Source organism: Rosa chinensis, chromosome 6 (assembly GCF_002994745.2).
Source record: "Rosa chinensis cultivar Old Blush chromosome 6, RchiOBHm-V2, whole genome shotgun sequence".
NCBI lineage: Eukaryota > Viridiplantae > Streptophyta > Magnoliopsida > Rosales > Rosaceae > Rosa > Rosa chinensis.
Genome location: NC_037093.1, coordinates 9429965 through 9451915, shown reverse-complemented (window position 1 = coordinate 9451915; position 21951 = coordinate 9429965). Strand labels below are relative to the sequence as shown.

At 38.0% G+C, this 21951-nt stretch overlaps 1 protein-coding gene and 1 long non-coding RNA gene across 2 annotated transcripts; one reads left to right on the top strand and one right to left on the bottom strand.

The window, feature by feature from the left end:
* The first annotated feature begins 9245 nt into the window (after nucleotides 1-9245).
* On the top strand, nucleotides 9246-11636 carry LOC112170562 (probable indole-3-acetic acid-amido synthetase GH3.1). Its single transcript, XM_024307896.2, has 3 exons — nucleotides 9246-9708; nucleotides 9905-10006; nucleotides 10111-11636. The coding sequence occupies exons 1-3, from the start codon at nucleotides 9389-9391 to the stop codon at nucleotides 11477-11479; spliced, it is 1791 nt and encodes a 596-aa protein (XP_024163664.1). The 5' UTR covers nucleotides 9246-9388; the 3' UTR covers nucleotides 11480-11636.
* A 3428-nt stretch (nucleotides 11637-15064) lies between these two features.
* On the bottom strand, nucleotides 15065-15722 carry LOC121049775. The gene is made up of 3 exons (XR_005801317.1): nucleotides 15491-15722; nucleotides 15280-15363; nucleotides 15065-15188 (listed from the first exon to the last, which is right to left on the bottom strand). It is a non-coding gene; the product is annotated as an uncharacterized LOC121049775 (long non-coding RNA).
* Between the last annotated feature and the right edge of the window lie 6229 nt (nucleotides 15723-21951).

The following is a 21951-nucleotide window of genomic DNA, read 5'->3' as shown; positions in this document are numbered from 1 at the left end:
TTATTTTTTTAAAATATAAAATATAAAATATGAAGAATTTCTAAAACAAATTTTTTTGTAGAAATCTAAGGGACAGAGTCCATCACTCAAGATTTCAAGAAGCATTAAGAATTTTGATAATGTAATTCTACTTTTGGTGATATTTTTCATGTTGTTTTAATATTTTATTAATATCTTATGAGGTATCATGATATAAATTTAATATTACTATTTAAAATTTTAAAATATTTGAAATTATAAACGGGTCGGATTAGCGGATCGGGTATCCGTTAATCCGGCGGATACGGATTTGGATCGAGCTATCAATGATCCGCCGGGTTAACGGAGCGGGTTTGGATCAAATTTTTTTTTAAGTAAACGGGTTTGGATTTAGGTCGATCCGATCCAAATCCGGTCCTTTTACAGGTCTAAAAACTGGTTGTAAGCAATTCATTATTAATGAAGTTCTTATTTGATCAAAAATAAAAAAATACTAACTAATAAAAAAGAATATCTAGAAGTCTCAAATAATCTCTAGTAGACAACTATGAAAAAAAATCATGAAGCAAATTCCACCAAATCGAACCTAGAAAATAAAGACTAAATTTGCCAAAAAGTCTGCAACCTGGTTTCCTTCTCAAAAAATATATTCTCCTATTCACGATTATTAACAGTAATACCTTCATTTACGGTATAAATTTTCCTGATTTTGGTATGCATTTGTTGATAGGGGGAATTACCCTATGGCCGAACTGACCTCATTTACAAGTGACAGGCTCTCAATATAAACTAGAGGAATCATGAATTCAACAAGTACTCAACTATGGAAGGCCTAGAGCCTACACCCAAAAGGTGTCTACATGAGTCGGACCCAAAAGGTTATAGAGCCTAGCCAACACCCAAGAGATGTCTACGTAAGTCTGGACCCAAAAGGTTACAGAGAGCCTAGCTACACCCATGAAGTGTCGATCGATGAGCTCAACAATCGGAGAACTTGCACCTATGAGATACATACGATTGATAGGCTCCCCATAAGGTGTTTGTGACTGTGTGTGATAAGACTTATGAGGTAACTGCCTAATTGCACAATTGCCTGACCCACAGGGTCATTGATATTGCACTACAAGAGGTAAGTAGGTAACTGACCCAAGAGGTTACTAAGAATACACCTGTGCCACGATGTTTCAAGGAATTGTTTCAGTACTATTCCAGTTGTCAACGGGCAAAAGCGCTATTTATGCCAAAGTTGGTTGAGGTCCTACATGCGGTGGAGGAGGAGGCACTGCTACCTTCTCTCAGTGGTCGTAAATGACGAACTGAGGTGACATTGGTCCGTCCTATAAATAAAATGTTGGCACATTGATCCGTCCTATAAATAAAATGTTGGCACTGCCCGTGCCAATACTGCAGATGGGTGATGAGTTGCTCTCGCTATCCCTCAAGAAGGTGGGAGACATACTATTTCTATGCAAATAAGAAAGAAGGCCGGTAGACGCAAAGGAGTAAAAAGCAAACAAGAAGAAGGTGTTTTAAAGCTAAAACTGAACAACAGGAAGTGTCTACAGAGTAAATAAGACAGCCAAAAACAAACAAGATAACTCAACTTTCTGTTCCACAATCAATCCAATATTCAGGAGAAATCTCATTCTTAGTCTCGACAGAAACTTAATGCCAAATAAAAAGAGTCTATTATGGTGAGAAAGTATTCGGTGCACCAACCTGCACTTATACTAACAGAAATGAACTACTAGATAATATCAAGTATATATATATATATATATATATATATATATTGTTAAAAAAATGTTGCCTATAAATATCAATGGCTGAGATATGTTGGATATGTTGGTTCACTCTCACCGTTGGTGCATAGAAGAATTCTCCAGTCCGTTATGGTAAGGTGTGTGAGCTACTTCAACAATTGCGGTCATGAGAAGGTCGATGTGGGAAAATTATATTATGGTCCTGGATCACAGTATACGTGGTGATTCCGGTTGATATTATTTGCTCATATAATTTGTACTTATTTTTTATTAGTCTATTAATTCAACTTTTATTTCACCCTTGCAAGATACCCACAAAATTCAAGTGATATTATTGGCTCGAACCACTATCTGACAGTCCTGGACTACAGAATAATTACTCTATCGATGTTCATATCATACACACGCATGTAAATGATGTCCAAAAGGTTCTTCTCAAGAATTTTCACTCGCACATAATGTAGATTGTGTTACGGCTATTGTTGAAACAATCTTCTTCGTTGTTGTTGTTCTTCTTCCTTTGCCCCTATTTTTTCACGATGATGTAGTGGTAGTCCACTAGTCTAAGTGGTGAGAAACGACGTCAAATTGTTTTCAAATGCAGATACCTAATGCCTATTTGTTTACTTGGGCCTATTACCCAGTGCAAAATGTTTAACCGAGACGCATGCTGTTGGACTTGAAATATTGAACAGAGGAAAATATGGCACTAGGAGGGCAACAACATAGACACGATTTATTCAGAATTTCCAGCATTATAACATACATAATGTATTAGAGTCATTTTAGCTAGCCACTTTAGAATTATGTCTGCATCAATGCTCTCTATTTTAGTTAGTTTTGAATTTATATTATTTTTTAAATGAAGATTAAATTGTTTAATTGAATTTATAAATTACATAAAATAACTTAAAATGAATGTTTTGAATTATAGAGAGCTTCATCTCGCTCTCTATATTTAGGAGCGAGATAGCTAAAAGTTATAATAGAGAGCCACTTAAGAGTCTGGTGCAGCTACTAAAATAGATAAAAAGCTAAACATGCTCTCCAAAATAGCTAAGGAGTCAAAATAGAGAGTCTGCTAAAGATGTTCTTAGAACATTTCCAACAGTGATAGCTTTTTGCATAGCTAAAAATAGCTAAAACTATGCAAAAAGCTATGACTGTAATATAACTAGTTATTTTTTTAGTTATGTTCCAGCAGAATATCTAAATCCCAAGTTAAATTTAAGTTTTAGTTAAATTTTCTTTCCTCTCTAGCTAAATATAGCTAGGTTTTTTAGCTAAAGTTAAATTTAGCTAGTCTGCTGAGGATCAAACTTAGCCTAAATTTAATTAATTTTTTTTTTAAATAAATATTATGTTGGAGATGCGCTTAGTAATCATAAAACTCGCAAGCCAAATCCTATTAGTAAAGAGGACGTTAATTTTTCATCACCATCAAAATAGGGAATCGTGTATTGGTAATCCTTATACCTAGTTACTATTGTTCACAAGTAGAACAGACCTTTCATTGAAAGGTGGCTAAAGCCTATCTACAGAACAAAGGCATCCCTTAGATAAGTTAGCTAAGTCCTTATTTCTTTTCTTACCTACCCTATATCAAGCGACATAAGGGATCATTAACAATCTTCTTGTTCCATTTTAATTTCTATCCACCAGCCCCTTATCTTTCCTTCCCAATTCGTTTTGTGACTGCTGTGCCTCCATAGTAGCTTGATTATCACAACCGTTCCGTTTATTCAAAGACCAAACCTTCGTAAAACCTCAACCAAATCAGTTGTGTTACTTGTATAACTATCTATTGAAAGACCAAATAGTATTCTTAAAAACCCAACTAAATCGAAAACTACCAAATCTTCCTAAAAATATGACTCGATTAAAACGTGATAATCATGTAACAGATCCCTCCTCCTCCTTTGGCGTAAAGTAGTGACGGAAATTACAGTGTTTGACTGAGGAGGACTGGAGACTGGAGACTGGAGACTGGAAAGTGATTGGGAAACCGGTGTGCGCATGTTGGAGAGCACCACGTGAACTCGGCGACTGAGGAAACATCCTACCCCTTGACGCTCCAAAGTGCCCACTGCACTCCCCCTTAAAAAACTTTCACGTGCCGAAGTATTTTATTACGCGGAGGACTTTTGACTTCGGAGTCAAGGCAGAAGGGCACCAAAAAAGTCTCCAACTCTAAATACTAATTGCTGGTTTTCACCTTCCCTCGCCCTTCCTTGCACGTTTGTTCCACTTTGCGACTAACAAAACAACTCCTGCGCATTCTCTATTCAACCATTATTGGGGTCCAGATATTGTGCACCACTTTAAACTAAATTCAATCATTAGTATATCAAAAAAATAAAAAAATACACAATGATATATTAAGGGCGATAATTTTGAATTAGAAAATGAGTTTCAATGTCTCGATACACAGACATTATCAGATAAGACGAATCTTACTTTTACTTTACCAACTGCTCTGACGCACACCTGATCAATATTGATTTATCATTTTATTGTGAGTATGAATGTCTCAGTGCATCTGATGTTGCTACCTAGACTTAAATATTGCAATTTCGCCTGAAAATTAATGAAGAAACAAAAGATTTTGCCGCAATTATAGAGTCACACTGAATCACTGACACTTCAAGATTAGCTAGCTAGAGATGCTTATGTCACTAGTGTGAATGTGTTTCATGTACACCACAACACAAGCAATGAAAAGGTCTTCTATACAATTTTGTACATTAGAGTTTTTTCGATATCTCCTGCCAGTCGCAACCTCTACAAGCGATGGTCAAGGTAACACATGCAACTGAATATTCATTTTCCTTTGAAAATGGATATTACGTTTTTCAAATATGAAAATTTAGGCAACTAATTTTTAGTGTAAATGATACCTAATGAATCTTAGACAGACTTAAAGATCAAGTTGAAACCCGGGGTAGTACAAAGACAGATTTGTAACAGCCAGCTAGCAAGATAGGAAGCCTGTGTTCCGTATGCCAATAAATATGTAGTCTGTACGGGCAAAAAGTCGGTTGAATATAATTGTTGCAACTGGGATTATATGATTGATTTTCAATCTTTGTATTACTTTGAGTCTAATCATTATTGATGCATTTGATCATTATTCTAATAACCGACCAAATTGACTATTAAAGAAGTTGATTACAACTAGTTTGAAACATTCCTATGTTGTTCTCTTATTAATTATTCCGCACAAAAAAAGAAAAGAAAAAAAAGAAGGCTAATGATGTTGACCAGTTTAGTTTCAATTTTGACCAGTTGAGTTTCAAATGTCCAATAGTTTTTCCAATAGTCATCTCTGTCAACAATTCTGCTAGCTAGACTAAAGAGATCATTTCAGGTTGCTACTTACAGCTCCGATCGAATTTCGCTAATTTTGACCGGAGTCCTCTCGTCGTTACATTTTCCTCGTTAAGCAGATATCCGAGCTAAACGTACCATTTCTTGTTATTGCTAACAAGTATCTTTATTGCATTATGACATAAATGAACTGTTAACAGAACATGTTCTTGATTTTTCTCTCTATAGTCTAGAGTCTATACCAAAAAACTAGGAATTAATGTCCGCCCAAATGGAGTTTATGACTTTGTCTACAAGTTTAATTAGCTGCTAGCAAAACAAGGATCAGAAGCATATGCAAGCTTCCTATTGAGAAACACCTAAAAACTCTGTAATTATTAAGTAATTGAACACCAGCTCAGCCCCAGAAAACAAGTTAACCAGCTAGAAGAAACCCAATAGCTTCTAAATCTTTGTTATTCTACATAGGCTGCAGCTTGTCTTCCAACTTGTGCGCTAAACAATACTTTTCTTCTGTAGAATATAGAAACCAAGAACTTAATTTCCTATCCAATTGTTATTCATCTTTCAAGACTTCAACGTAGGACTTTCTTAATTATATCATCCAGTTAAGTCCTGCATATATATATATATATATATATATATATATATATATATATATATATATATATAAACTAATCTCTCCAACCAAGCCGCTAAATATACGGTCTCTCACAAAAGCAGGAGTTATGTTGCTCGACACATTGACAAATACACTCCAAGGGGTAATGTTTCATCGTTTCAATTCTAATCGATTTCAAAATTCATCTAACGAGCCATCGCTTCAAATTAATAGCACTCTAATCATCGTTTCAAATTAATAGTATTATGAGTTTTTGATAGACGTATAACATGTCAAATTGTCTAATACGATTAGTCTATTTTACAAAATATATATCGTTTACCGATATATATACACAAGTAGTTAGTTTATAATATATTAATATCTTGATAGATGTACTCATGTTAACGACATTATATACTTTGTAGCAGCTAATTAAGCATAATTTAGTGCAATTAGATCATGTTTTTGAAAATGATATTGAACTAATATATATATATATATATATAGACGACCGTGCTGAAGAGGACGTCCGCAACTCAGAAAATGTGCAGACGTCCCTCCTCCGGCGTCGAGAAGGCGGCGATGGCTGCGCTGCAGTAGCCGGACGAACCCTCTGAACATCCCGAACCACTTTCCAGTCAGGTGGACTCGCCGGTAACCACTTTCCAGTTGACCTTGATCGGACTACCACTTTGCAGTCAACCACGCTGCCCAGATCTCCGACCTCAATCTCTTTGGCCTTCGTCTTCACTGCAAACTGGTCTGGGATGCATGTAGCCACCGTCGGGCAAGAGAAGCGCCGCCGTCGGAGCTTGATCGCGGAGAAAGGAGGGACGTCGGCACTTTTTCTGGGTTGCGGACGTCCTCTTCAGAACATTTTCGTGTATCTATATATATACACACACGTACATGCATGTGGATGCCCATGATACATGCGTCTTAGATGAGCTCTATATATTTTTAGCTAGACATATTTCCAGTGAGCTTACCCCTATCATTTCTATTTTGTGAAACACAAAAGATAGCTAGGCCACAAGAAAAAGTGCGGACGTCCTCTTCAGAACATTTCCTCTTCAGAACATTTTCGTGTGTGTATATATATATATATATATATAGATACACACACACGTGCATGCATGTGGATGCCCATGATACATGCGTCTTAGATGAGCTCTATATATTTTTAGCTAGACATATTTCCAGTGAGCTCACCCCTATCATTTCTATTTTGTGAAACACAAAAGATAGCTAGGCCACCCTTGTGTTTGATCAATTAAGAACAAGAAACTATTCATATATAGGCTAGGATATGTAGTCACATAAACTTCGAATCAAATTGTGATGTAAGCTTAACTTAGCCTCATGACCTCTATATATATATATGGATAGATTCAATGGTCCATATCTATATATATCATTTATGAGTAGACAAAAAAATTGAAAAGAAAGGCTCCTTTCCATGCCCCTTTCTTTATCAAAAGCTTGTTGGGCAGCATAGTTGTTGAGAGGTCAAGGTCTTCAAAGCTAACTTTTCCATGAAAACCTAACCCTACCCACAAAGCCACAAACTATACTCAGAAATGGGGGAGTATTCAATTGCTGCTCCACCTCTTATCCCTTCGAATCCAAATTCTTCCACAAAAATATTTGACTGTTGAAAAAACCAACTAGTATACTACATCATGATGATGATGATATGCAAGAAGTCCATGCACTGCATATTATGCCTCCAAATTTTGACACCGGCCAACCTATAAAAAAAAAAACTCGTCGAAACCGGCCTGCCGCAAGAAATGGTGCTGCACGTCATACCTTCTGGTACACGATACAGATGTTTTACATGAACCCGGATTAAAAGTCTACGAAAATTAGATATTTGGATGGCAAAAATTTTGGAGTTTCTTCATTCCTCAAAAGACTTCGATCGATCTAGCTATTTCGTGAAGCATTATTAATGGGGTGTTTGCTACGACTCTTAATGATCGACAAATATTGAAAAAGAAATGTGTTGTGTGTGCATGAATTGTATACGTTACGAATCTGAGAGGTCATGAAGGGGAAGTAAATTAAATTCGATGTGGATGATGAAGTGTCAGTTTAAGAGGTGTTTTAATATCAATAATATGAGAGATTCTTGCTATTTATCTGACAGAGGCGAAATGAAAAATGATAAAATGATTCTCGATCAGTGTTAGAGTGTGGCAATATATAATTTTATGATGGTGACGGTTACTAATTAACAGTATTCGTTAATCATAGTTTGTTTAATGTGCCAAGCAACCCATTTACGCAGGGTATTAATCTTTAATACTTCATGCAACAATAAACCATCTATAGCAAATTATCGTGATCATTGGTTTTTTCCCTGGCTAACCACGATTTAAAATTAAGAGCTAGCTGGGGTTCTATAGGAAAAGGCCATGGGGGAACCTCATGACTTAAGCAATTCAAGGAGATAAAGATGTAGACCACCTAAACTTAGAAAATCACGTTACTTTATGAATATATCGTTCAACTACGATAGAAAGTATCATGATTTTTCTATTATTTAGATAGACTTAGAATACAACCCACTATTAAAATTTTAAATCGTTTAAATTTGAAAAAATTAAAAAAGTAATCCGTGGGTCCTTTTAATTAGGTTGTCTCATTTTAAAGAAAAAAGGTAATTAATTAGCGTTTCTAATTCTTGTTAGACCTCATTGTGATAATGTCTTATAAAAATTAGTCCACCTAATACACGGTAGAATTTTCTAAACTCACTCATTATAATTAAACGACAAACACATGCATCAATGTAGAGAAAATGAGATAGGTACGCACCACTCTTAACTTGGACAAAAAGATAATGTTCAAAAGAACTCACTCATCAGTTCACATGGCGTCACACTTGCACCAGTAGCTAGCGTACTGTCTGGATAATATGACAAACATGTAAGAAGAGTTTAAACTATACGTCACATGCAGTTTTATTCTTATTCCTCAACCTAATTTTGGCCTCATTATCCCATCCCACTGAAATACAAACCCATCAGTATTTATGTTTTTCTGTACTTGTAAAGATAAGCAATAAAACTACGCTAACGATCAAAAATAAAAAATACGGAAAAAAAAAAAAAGGAAAAATTTTGGTTTTTAGTTTGATGACTCACGTGGAAATGGAGAACTGCCTGGCTTGCCGCCACCCCATCGTTGTCCATCTCCAACATTTTAACCCTATTAATAGCCGCGTGGTTGGCCGACGCGTAGTTTGCCACTTCTACTTCTCTACCCCTCGCCCGCTGACATGGCGGTCACCTAACCCCACATGCCTGCCTCTTCTCCGGCCATGTCTACGTGTGCGGGCCCCCACCTTGTCCCTCTTCTCCCCGACCCCTTCTTTTTTTCACTTTCCACGACTCTCAATAACTTCCTTCCGCCTTCGTCATCTTTTTTTCCCCTCCCCCGATCCCAATCCCTATTTCGATTTCTTTCAATTTTGTCCACCCTCTACCCTTTTGTCCCTCCTGTGGGCCCCCCACCCACTTCCCGCCTTCCCCTCCCCTCCTATATATAGCCCTCTTCCCAGCCCACACAATCTCACTCCACCTAAATCCAACGCAGCAAACACAGCATACTTACTCCCCCATCTCTCTTCTTCATCTTCTTCTTCTCCTCCTCCTCGCCTTTCATTTCATCGCTGTTTGTACCCAACACGCAATAACAATCTCCTTCAATGGCAGTTGACTCGTCCCTTCCTTCTCCCCTCGGGCCACCGGCCTGTGAGAAAGACGCCAAGGCCTTGCAATACATCGAACAAACCACCCGAAACGCCGACGCCGTCCAGGAGACGGTGCTCGCCGAGATTCTCAGCCGAAACGCCGAGACCGAATACCTCCGACGCTACAAGCTCGGCGGCGCCACTGACCGTAAATCCTTTAAATCCAAGCTTCCAGTCATCACTTACGAGGATGTCCAGCCGGAAATCCAAAGGATCGCCAATGGAGATCGCTCCCCTATCCTCTCGGCTCATCCCATCTCTGAGTTTCTCACCAGGTAAAATTATAGCTCAGTTCGTCAGATCTTCATTTTGACAAAATTGAATAATTAAAAGAAAAAAAAAACTAAAACACAGTATCGACCCTTTTATACGCGAAAGTTCGTTATTTCAAACTGATATTACAGTGAACTAGTCGTTGTATATAAATTATTTATTTGATAAAAATATATCTAATGGAAATTTTGGTTACAGCTCTGGTACTTCAGCGGGTGAGAGGAAGCTGATGCCAACGATTCAGGAGGAGTTGGATCGTCGTCAATCACTCTACAACCTCCTCATGCCAGTCATGAACCTGTAAGTTTTAAGTAATCCAGTTAAAAAATAATTTCTTTTAATTTGAATAATTTTTTAATTTCTGGGAAACTGAAATGATTTTTTTATTTTTTAATTGGTCACAGTTGTGTGCCTGGTTTGGACAAAGGAAAGGGCTTGTACTTTCTGTTCGTCAAGTCCGAATCAAAGACTCCGGGCGGACTCTTGGCCCGACCCGTTTTGACCAGCTACTACAAAAGCGAGCATTTCAAGACTCGCCCTTACGATCCCTACAATGTCTACACCAGCCCCAACGAGGCCATCCTCTGCCCCGACTCGTTTCAATCCATGTACACTCAAATGCTCTGTGGCCTCCTCGAGCGCCACCAAGTCCTCCGCCTCGGCGCCGTTTTCGCCTCCGGTCTCCTCCGCGCCATCCACTTCCTCCAGCTCAACTGGCAGCAACTCGCCGCCGACATCCGCACCGGAACACTCAACCCCAAAATTACCGACCCGGAGTTGAGGGAATGCATGGAGCGGAAACTGAAACCCGAGCCTGAACTTGCTGAGTTCGTTGCCGAACAATGCGGCGAGGAGAATTGGCAGGGAATCATAACCCGAATTTGGCCCAGTACAAAATATCTCGACGTCATCGTCACCGGAGCTATGGCCCAGTATATTCCGACTTTGGATTACTACAGCGGCGGCTTACCCATGGCCTGCACCATGTACGCTTCATCCGAGTGTTACTTCGGACTCAACCTGAACCCCATGTGCAGACCTTCACAAGTTTCATACACAATTATGCCAAACATGGCTTACTTCGAGTTCCTCCCCTACGAGCCCAACTCAGTGAGTTTTGACCCGACCCGACTCGTTGACCTGGTCGACGTGGTGGTCGGAAAAGAATACGAGCTCGTTATTACCACTTACGCCGGACTCTACCGCTACCGCGTCGGCGACATTCTCCGGGTCACCGGGTTCCACAACTCGGCGCCGCAGTTCCACTTCGTGCGGCGGAAGAACGTCCTGCTCAGCATTGACTCCGACAAGACCGACGAGGCGGAGCTCCAGCTCGCCGTCGACAACGCCACCAAGCTCGTCCTGGAGAAGCTCAACGCCAGCGTGGTGGAGTACACCAGCTTCGCCGACACCAAGACCATACCGGGCCACTACGTCATCTACTGGGAGCTTCTAGTCAAGGACTCGGCCGAGTCGCCCAGCTCGGAATCGCTGAGTCAGTGCTGCTTGGCCATGGAGGAATCGCTCAACTCGGTTTACCGGCAGTGCCGGGTGGCGGACAACTCGATCGGGCCGTTGGAGATTCGTGTGGTGAAGAGCGGCACGTTCGAGGAGTTGATGGACTACGCGATCTCGAGAGGCGCGTCGATTAACCAGTATAAGGTGCCGCGGTGTGTGAATTTTACCCCGATAATGGAGTTACTGGACTCCAGGGTGGTTTCCAAGCATTTTAGCCCTTCTTTACCGCATTGGACCCCGGAAAGGAGACGGTAAATTTTTTTGTCCACCGACGGGGAAAAGTCAACGGCTTTGTGGTCCTAAACTAGCTTAAATATAATGTAACCTTGTTTTTGGATATTTTTGGGTAGATTTTTTTATTAAAAAAAAAAGTGTAAGTTGGATTAGGACGTTGCAGGGGCAGGTTTTGTAATTTGGTTTTTTTTTTTTAGAATAAGATCCTTTATTAAAATGAAACGAAGTTACATAACACGGGAATGACCGGTGGTGGACAAGAATTCCCCACTCTCCTCCCTAAAACCTAAACCAGTTACGGGTCCGTCACCATAAATGACTTCCATGAGCTGAAAGAGCCCAACCCCTAACCACCAATACCGCCCAACGACTCGGGCTACCGAGAATCCCGAGAATATCGATTCCACCTCATAGACAACCGCTAAAACAACCAACGCCCTTTTCCACACCGTGTCCCAAAAATGCCAGACCACGTGCAAGGATCGCTCGTCAGCACATTGACCATAAGACAAAACCAACAATAAACCAATTCGTCCCCAGGAAAAACACCACATCCATGGCACCTCAATTTGACCCAACCCTAGCTCAACAGAGTAGGGACATGCTAAAAACCAGAAAAACCTAACCAAACCCCTAATTGAAATCTTGACCAAGAAAACTACTTTAAACAAAATCAAAAACCAGCCGCCGCGACCATCTTCCTCCTCTTCAGATGACCCGCCTGCAGACCACCCCCATAAATCCTTCCCGTCGAACTCGCACCGCCGGAAAAACTCCAACCACGCAGCAAGCCACACCAACCTCAATTTTTGTCGGCCAGATCCAGGCGTAAAGCCAGATCTCGATGAGCCCACACCGAGAATCAGAGAGAAACTCGCCGTGCCTTGTCGCCCGGCTTCGTCCTTCCGCCTGAAAGTTCGACACCCTTGTACTCTCCTCCGATCGACCAACCCCGGAGATATAGTCAGCGTTGTACGATCCATGGAAAACCGCCGCCACGATCCAGCCTCTGACCACTTGCTCCAAGCCTGCGTCGATCGCCAACCATCCATCCTGCCCGCCTGCACCGCCGCCTGAGAGGGACGAAAAATCATACACGACCAAGAAGGTCGAACCGGATACCAAAAATTGGAACCCCAAGCCCCCACAATCCCGTCCGGCAACATCCTCCACTCATCGATGAGGCCTGGACCTATGGTCGATGCTGGGACGCCGCCGGACAGGCAACAGTCGCTTCTGTGCGTTTCCAAAACCCTAATTTTCGTCCCTCTATTCTCGGAGCTCTCTAGTACTCGTAATTTGGTTCGATTTGTTAGCTTTGTGAAAAAAAAAAATGTCAAATTATCGAAGATGTTTGTTCAATAACTTTTAGAGACGTTTCATAGTCACTAACTTTTAGAAAGTAGTCACAATAATCTGACTCATCTTATTCAATGCACATGCACTGCATTATTAACAAGGGGATACTACCATCCTCTAATATATGACTGAAAACTCATTATTAATATAAGAGATTGGCAGTATTCAATAAATACAAGACATTTGTCTTTCCTAATTCTATTTCTATTAATAATGCAACAAACATTATGTCAAACATCACTCTGATACGTAAACAATATCTTGGAAGTTTCATTTGTTATTGTAGGTTATTTCATGCTACAACATCAATTACTTTACTCCAATATCTAAAACTAAGTGCTCAAATTAAATACAAATATCAACATTCAACAACTATTTCATTATATAGCCGTGACTCATGTATGGTATAACATGAAATATATTAACGGAATGATTTTTTTCACATTTAACTTACATGAGAAATGTTTATCTTCTAACTCATGAGTCATGCCTAGTTTCAGTGTTAGAGGGCGTCTGTGTCACTAATTGAAATATTAAGCATGCTCTATGCATGATCTTTTATATTGCAGTGGATTTCTCGATGTAAGTTTAGTTGATTTCCGAGTGTAACGACATGTAATTTAGTTTATACGGTATGATGCAAAACACATATTGTAGATACACTTCTAGACAATTGGAGATCTAGACTGTGATCAAATTTCACTATGAAATATGTGTGCAATATATGAGAGATTCTTGCGTGGGGCAACCGCACCACGACTGACTAATTAGTGTCCAGTAAGAGGATATTTTGAGTATTACACTTTTAAAAAGTAGAGATAATTTTGAAATAAAGAAAGAAAAAATTGTCATCTAATTGATTAGATGTACTACGTGTCTAATACATCTGACATACGCAAGAATTTTTCATAATAAGGTTACTTGAGAGTTGAGACCGCTTTGATTCTGAAATCATTAGTGACCCAAGAGTATGGTACTACTCTTCTTGGTCATGTCATGTCCACAAAAGCGCCTGCAATAGTTAGATGTAGATATGCCTGTCCTTGGCTCATAAAGTCCTAACCAAACCATTCCATGATTAACCAGATATTGGGATCCTTTCAGTACTAACCAAACCTCCATGAATGCTTATCATAAAGCTTGATGTGGATGCTAACGAAACCAATAGAGATTCAATTCATTGGATACACCTCAGGCACATCAAAAGGAGATGAGGTAGAATATATCTCATCTCGATCGTGATGATAATGATCCTTGCTAAAAGGAGATGCAACATCTTTAAAGTAGCTGCTTATCCCTAAAAGATCTTTTTCTTTCTTTTAATGTATGAATTTTTGAAGTTATAATTACTAGAACTTTCATAACAGAAATGTAGGATTATCTTATTCCGTGATTTATGTTCAAAAATGTTGTGGAATTTTATTAATGCATGCAAAATAAGTTGGTAGCAAAAGTCTTGAGCTTAGTGGAAGTGGTTCGTTTCCTTTATACCAAATAAAGGAGTTTTAACCTTTGAAATCCAATAATCTTTAATTATTAACCTTTACATTATGACCGACCATACTGACGTTTGGCAGAACACTAGAAAAAAGTTCCACTCAAACGTTGAATTTATGACATTTTAAATCTATGATCAGGTGGCAACCTTGAAGCGGATGGAATCAACATGGACAAACAAGATGACAGTGGAATGCGTTTCGGATGTTGTTTAGTATTGTAGGGCCGTGACTCATCGATTCCAACCTGTTATATTCAAAAATGAGGTGGACTAAAATTTTTATATATAATATTTTTTTATCAAATTCGATATTTTAGTTTCGATATTTCTAATTGTTGACAAAGAGTTAAGAGTATTGATCTAAATCTTAAGATCATTTTAATTACGATATAATTTTACATGTCACATTAGTGAATCATCATCATATAAGGGATGTTCGTTAGAGCCACATTTTCAATTTACATAATACTTGACAGAAAAGCTAGAGATTTAACAACATGGATTAAATTTGCAGAGAACAATAAGAGTTCAAATAATAATAAATTAGAAATGCGAGAACACGACTAGTTTAAGGCCGATGTGTACATACTTTATACATTATGTATAAATTTTATACTTATGAGACAATTTAATTTGATTTACAAATCACTAGTGATCTAATATTATCATTAGCGACTATTATTAGCCAACATGTGTCTACGTCCATCAGCACAATAGTACCATAGAACAGTGCTAGTCCTGAGCTTTTTGATGCCCAGGGCAAAAAAATTTATGTGTGCCCAACTATCCTGGAAATCTAAAATCAGCTTTTTTCTTTCTTGTTTTTTTCTTTTCTGATCGAGATTGACTTGCAAATTCAACTTCTAATTGTACCTAATATTGACAATTGAAAACCGATGAATGAGCAAGTTGTTAGAAATCACTTTGAATGATAATTGATAAACACGGGAGCATAGAACAATACCCGAAAATCTGGAATTGGCTTTTTTCCTTCTTGTTCTTTCTTTTCTGATCGAGATTGACTTGCAACTCCAACTTCCAATTACACCTAATATTGAAAATTGAAACCAATGAATGAGCAGGTTGTTAAAAATCAACAGAACTCAAAAAATAAGTAACAAGGCTTTTGATATCCAAATTTTCATTGGATATCAAATTTGAAGAACACCCAATACCAATTTTGATTTGACCTCAGCCTACATTGATGGAAAGCTGAAAAATTTGTATGATCACCGTAGAATAATAGAAACATAGAGAGGAAAAAGATTGGGTGATGGATGAGAATGAACTGAAGAATTGAGTAACCATTGAAACCAATTTAAAGAAAAAATTTGCTGAGTTTCAAGGTTTGGGACTTTAGAGAGAGCAAGAGACGCTTGGATGCCGTTGCGCGTTGGAAGAAGAAGAAGTAAAGACACATTATGTGTCTGGAAATCTGATTTTTTTTTTTTACATTCTACTCTCTATACACACACACACACACACACATATAATCTTATTGAAAAAATCTGGTGCCCCCCTCTATGTTGGGCCCTGGGCTGTCGCCAATGATGTCCATGGGCAAGGCCGACCCTGCCAGAGAAAGTAAGAGCATGTTTAGGAAGTAAACAAGAAAAAAAAAATGATATGCTATCAAACAATCACATACTTAGCTAAATGTCAGACATTTAGCTGAGTTTTGAGATTTCTATTACAAAAGTAGCATAATTAGATATATAGCTCGGATATACATGATTTTTCAAGTATATTCGAACAAACAAATTGTAACAAAATTATTTCAAATCACATGAGTACTATTCAGCTCCACTGCAATCACAAAAACCATTCATAACTTTCAACTAAATGTGTTAATTGTTCATTTTCTTTTTTCTTAGAAACATTACACAATTAAAATAGTCACAAACTCACATGGATGAATGTGATACCAAAAACTTGAACAATAATATATAGGAGTGCTCAATAAATTAAATAACTATAATTCTTCACTACAATTAACCTCATTAAATAAAAGTAACATTTAGGAGTTTTGGCTAATCAAACTTAAGGAACACAATCCATAGTCCATCATGGCAACTCCCAAATATATTTTTCCGGCTCATCATTTTTTTATCTTCAAGATTATTTAGTTTAGTCCAAGATCTCACATCACAAAATCAAAATAACTAAATAAAAGTTATAAGTGAATATGTGACAACCATTTGCTTGTACAGCGCCATGGTGAGAAAAACATGATAATTCAATGACTTCTTGCTCATGCAATTTACATGATAAATATCTGTCCTGGACATATGCGGTTCATCATTTCAAGTTTGGTTGAAACAGATTTCATTCTCATCAAAACACTATTGATCCAACACTAGAACTACCTTTTATAATTTTTTTTTTCAAGAAAGGCTCATATAATGAGATGTAGACGCTTGTCGCTGGCTCATAAATTAAATCCTGATCAAACCATTCCATGATCATGTAGATATACTTTGGCACTTTCTAATCGAGTACTAGCCAAATGATCAATATACATCATATATAGTTAAGCACGATATTGATGCCAAGTAATGGAACCAATGCAGAATCAACTCACGGCGGTGAGGATTGGCCCATAGCACTTTACCGCATTAAAAGGAAATGAGAAAAAAAAAAAAAATTTGTATTGTAGACATATCGGTAAACTGTAATATATTAGTCACTTGATTTAATTAGAGATTATAAATTCAAATCTCATTAATATCAAAATATAATAAAAGATAAAAAAAAATATAATAAAAGATAAAGTTACGTGCATTTTAAGACTCAGTGAGATTAAAAATAAAATAATGAATTTAAATTTCATTAACATTAAAAATCAAAAATAAAGTGAGAGCTACGCTGTCGTTTAAAATCCCAAAAGAAAAAAAGGTTAGAGATTGAAACAGCACAATTTGTGGGAACACATTTCACATGTTAAAGTTAAAGAAACGTTCATATTAACTTCTCAACTCCCCATGTACATAACATGCTCATTAAGCTTTTCAAAAAGTAAATAAAAAAACACATGCTCATTAAGAGGGCTTCATGGAAATTCCGTCCCATCATTAGTCTTAACATCAAAATCACCTGCCAATTAATTAAGTTAAAATGGTCTTAAGCTTTAGATGCTGTCTTGAAATAGAATCTTAACTTTATCAAGCGAGTCCTGTGGTTCATAGTGCAGACAAGCTCTGCATGTGCTCTCTGTCTATAGTCCAATGATTTTTTCAATGACCTTAATTGATAGACAGAGAGAAAGCGAGGGAAAAGCTGTGTACACCCATAATAACAACATGAAATGGATAGGCTGATGTGACAATTGTTGGCTATCTTTGACAGATTCATGAACTTCTAAGTTTCTCTCTTGCCAAAATTATGAAAGTACCTCTTTTTTTTTTTTTTTTTTTTTTTTTTTTTTTTTAAAAGATACATCTGACACCATTTAATATATCATATTATATTAGAATTAGTTCTCAAACTTCAAAAGCTCGAGGTAAACCATAAAATACGTTCAAGGCATATAATAAATCACAAACTTGAAATATATTTTACTTTTGACGATGAATTACATATATACTAACTAGTTTGACACATGTTAATTTTATATCATACAAATCATATGCTAATCAAAACTACATATGTGTTGCACCACTTGCATCCCGCGCATCAGAGCTGGCCATGGAAATCCATATGCCGAACATATTGGCACCATGGTTGTCATGATCAATCGTTCAAGAATCCGAATCCGCCAAACAAACCTTTATGGAGAGCCACCAACACCCCCCAGCTAGCCAGACACCCTGGAACCAAACCACCATCTTCAGAATGGGAGCCCTAAATATAATTTGTCTAATCTTCCAAAGACAACCCATCGCTCTTAGACTAAGATATGCAACCACACTCCTGTCTATAGTTGCCTATGCTTTCACATGGACTTCGTTTTCTCACAGTCTCATTTGGTTAGGCCACACTATAAGCTTTGTCAGCTTAGCGAATTGGTAATTAATTATGATGATCAATTTGAAGCAACCATGTCAAGATGGGAGACAATCCTGATATACATTTCGCCAAAAAGAAAAACCAAAGTGGCCTAATGTACATGTTGTCTCCTAATACGTGGTTAATGTGCACTGGATGATTTGACGCTTGGAAAGTAAAGACTAAGCGTAGATTGGACTCCCACTAATAAACACAAATCCATGGAAAATAAAAGTGGATAAGTTGCGCAGAGCCATCATTGATCGGACACTGAGCTTTTTCCGGTGTCATAATCTGATAGTGGAATCCATTCACAACCATAGTATATATATCAAGTAGATAATCCGTAGAAGTCAAATTAAGTCTCATACTCTCATATGATCGTTTATCGTTTCTTTCTCTATTCTCTAATGACAGAACACTACCATGAAAACTTCTCCCAATTTTAACCTTTTTTTTTTTTTACTCATTTAAGTTTTAAATAATTTTGTACTCCAATCTCTGCAAAATGCATAAGTTTTACATTATACTTTTACATTAATCAAGCCCCGGGCAAAATAGTATAATCAATACAAACCAGAATATGTCATTACATACCATTCCGCTGTCATTTAAAGACATAGACAGACAATAAAGTAGTGGTAGTACCCAAAATGATATATAGAAATAGACCTACTCATTATACATTTCAGATCGTAGAGATAGCGGAGATCCTCTATTGGTACTACGTTAGATGCGCTAGAGATCTAGGTTCCTAATACAAGGAAATTATTGAATTTATTAGATAAAACTAAAAACATAGAGTTGGGCCAAGAGCTAAACCTTAGCCCAAATTGAAATCAACTGGACTAGGGTAAGACCCAAGCCCAGAAACTTAAAGCCCAAATAGAGGACAACCACCAAACAAAGGCCCACCCAAGGCCTATTAGCCCGGTCCAAGTCCATTTTCTCCAACCTCTCTGTCGTACAAACCAGCCAAGCCTCTTTCCGTCCTCCTCACGCCGCCGTGACCTGCACCCCCACGGTCACACCGCCAGCGACCCAAAACCGCACCGCACAAGCCAGGCCGCCACCCAACCCCGATCCAGGCCCTCGCACCCCACACCGTCGCCGCCACGACCCGTACAGCCTTGATCCGCCCCACGATCACACCGCTTGTGACCCAAACCCCATGGGCTACGCTGCCTCAAACCACTGCAAGACGGAGAAAGAAAAATAAAACCCCAATCCAGGACCAGACACCTCCCACCACCCTCGAGCCAGACCTGTGGCATTGCCATCGCCGGATCAGTTAGCACGACCACCACCATTCACCATCCCAGCCAGAACAATCTAACAAGCCCTGAGCAACACTCCATTCGATGGCCCCCCTTGAGCAATAGCGATCCAATATCCATTCGGCAGTCGACCTCATGGCGATGGCAAGGCCCAAAGGCCAGCCTGCGCGTTAAGGAGCCGCTGGACGAGGATGACTTTGCAGAGCAGAGAACCGGCCTTTAGCGTCCTTGCTAATGTTAAATTAGTAGAAGACTTCTCTATCCAAAAGTAAGAAGCAGTGAAGAATGAAGATATGAATTAAGAGCTGAATATTTTTATTCTCCTCTATTCTTTGCTTATGTTCTATTTTTAATTCCGTAGTATTTTTACAATTATGGTTGTTATGACTTTCTCTATTTTATAAGACTCGATGATGAATTTCTTGGTTCAATAAAATGTAACTTAATATTTTTTGTTGTGGAATCTTATTTTTATTCAAAAAAATGCTTGAAAATATAATTTTTATTCCAAATCCTCGGAAATACTATTGTAAAAAATAATTAGTTTTGACAAATGCTATTGGTCAATATATAATAGTAAAACATTTTGGTCAGAAATAATTATTCTGACGAAGTAAGTCGTCATAAATATGTTGTCGGAAATACATGATGTCATCGTTTACATAATGTATTTTCGACGACATTAAAATATTTTCGACGGAATATTTTGATAGAAAAATTAATCTTTCCGTCACTATCGATGGCAAAATACGGTCGAAAATGCTTGTTATTCCAACGACTGGTCAGTAATAGAGTATTTATGACGAGAATATTCCCGACCACCACCCACGGAGATTTTTGGTCGGAAATACGTATTTCCGACTAAAAAATGTCTTTTCCGGCCGAATTTAGCCTTCAGAAATGATGTTTCCTGCTATAGTGATATAAATAATAGAGCAAAACTACAAAGGAAAGAATGATTAAGAGTGATATCGAAGAAGAATATGCTTTAATCTGTATAATTTTCATCAAACATTAATTTTATCAAGCCAAAAAAAAAAAATCAAAATGGATCAATTTGAACTTAATTTGGTGTGCATTTAGTCTTTAAATCTCTCTTCAATGCTTAAGATTGATACAGAGGGATATGATTTTACGTATTTGAAATTCCATTCAATGTGTTTTCGAGTATTCTTGATTGATTTGAGTATATACCACTTTCTTAATTCACATATTTCATTTTAAAATTGCTCTATGATAGTATAATTTTGCCTAGTTTCATTCTCTTACTCTTTATAATTGTAACTACATAGGGTGACTTCAAATGAATTAAAACATTTAAAAGAAAAAAATTTGGGTAAAATTCTGTTTAGTCCCTGAAGTATGATTTCGTCCTCGTTTCAGTCCCTGCCTTTATGATTTAATCCCAAACGTCCATGAACTCAAAATATTCAATCCAACGGGTCCATTCCCTCCATTTCATCCAGTTGCTTGCTGACATGCCAGTTTTCTACTTGCCAGCTCAACACCATGTAAGACGCCAATTTTGTAAACTGATGAATTTGCCCTTGCCCCTTGGCCTTTATTACGGTAGTTTGAGACATAGACAGAACCCGTAATTCCCCTCAAACCCTAAAATTTGAAAACCTCGACTCTCTCCCAAACCCGTAACCCCCAAACCTGCAATCTCTAAACCCGTAATCCCCAAATCCATAATTTCGATTTTGATCCCGTTCAAATTCAAAACCTATACAACTGAAGGTGAAATCCGGCTAAAATAGTGAAGGAAAGGGATCCGAGTTGGAACCCGATAAAGAATGATGAGCTCCCTAATTATGGTGAGTTTTGATTGCGCCCAATCTGCTGCAATTTGTGTGTACGGATTGATGGTCTTTGTTTCTAGGGTTTTTGAAAAAAAAAAAATTGGGGTTTTTAAATTTACAGGGTTTGTGGATGACTATGTAACTATTTTTGGTCGAAATATTCATTTTCGAATGATTGGTGTAGGATTTAAAGGGTTTTGCTATGGTTTGCTGGGGTCGATTTGTAGGGTTTCTAAAAAGTTAATGGCTTTTTAGATTTTCGAGTTTCTGAGTTTGGGGATGTATGTTTATAGCTGAGATTGAGGGTTGGTGTGAGGTGTAAAGTATGAAAATGAGTGTTTGATATAGTTTGTGAAGCTGCTGGATCGTTGAAACCGTGTGCATATGCTTTTAATATAGGCCAAGTTGTTGTTGAATTGATTTTGCCTTTTAATATTGGGTCCTAATACTGCTGTGTGGTCCTAGCAAAGATTGAGTTGTTTAGTCTCCCATGTGAATAGTTTGGCTATGTGTGGTCTTGTTGTCTGCTTGTTGAGTTTTATATTTGTCCCCTTTCTATTTTGTGTTATACCT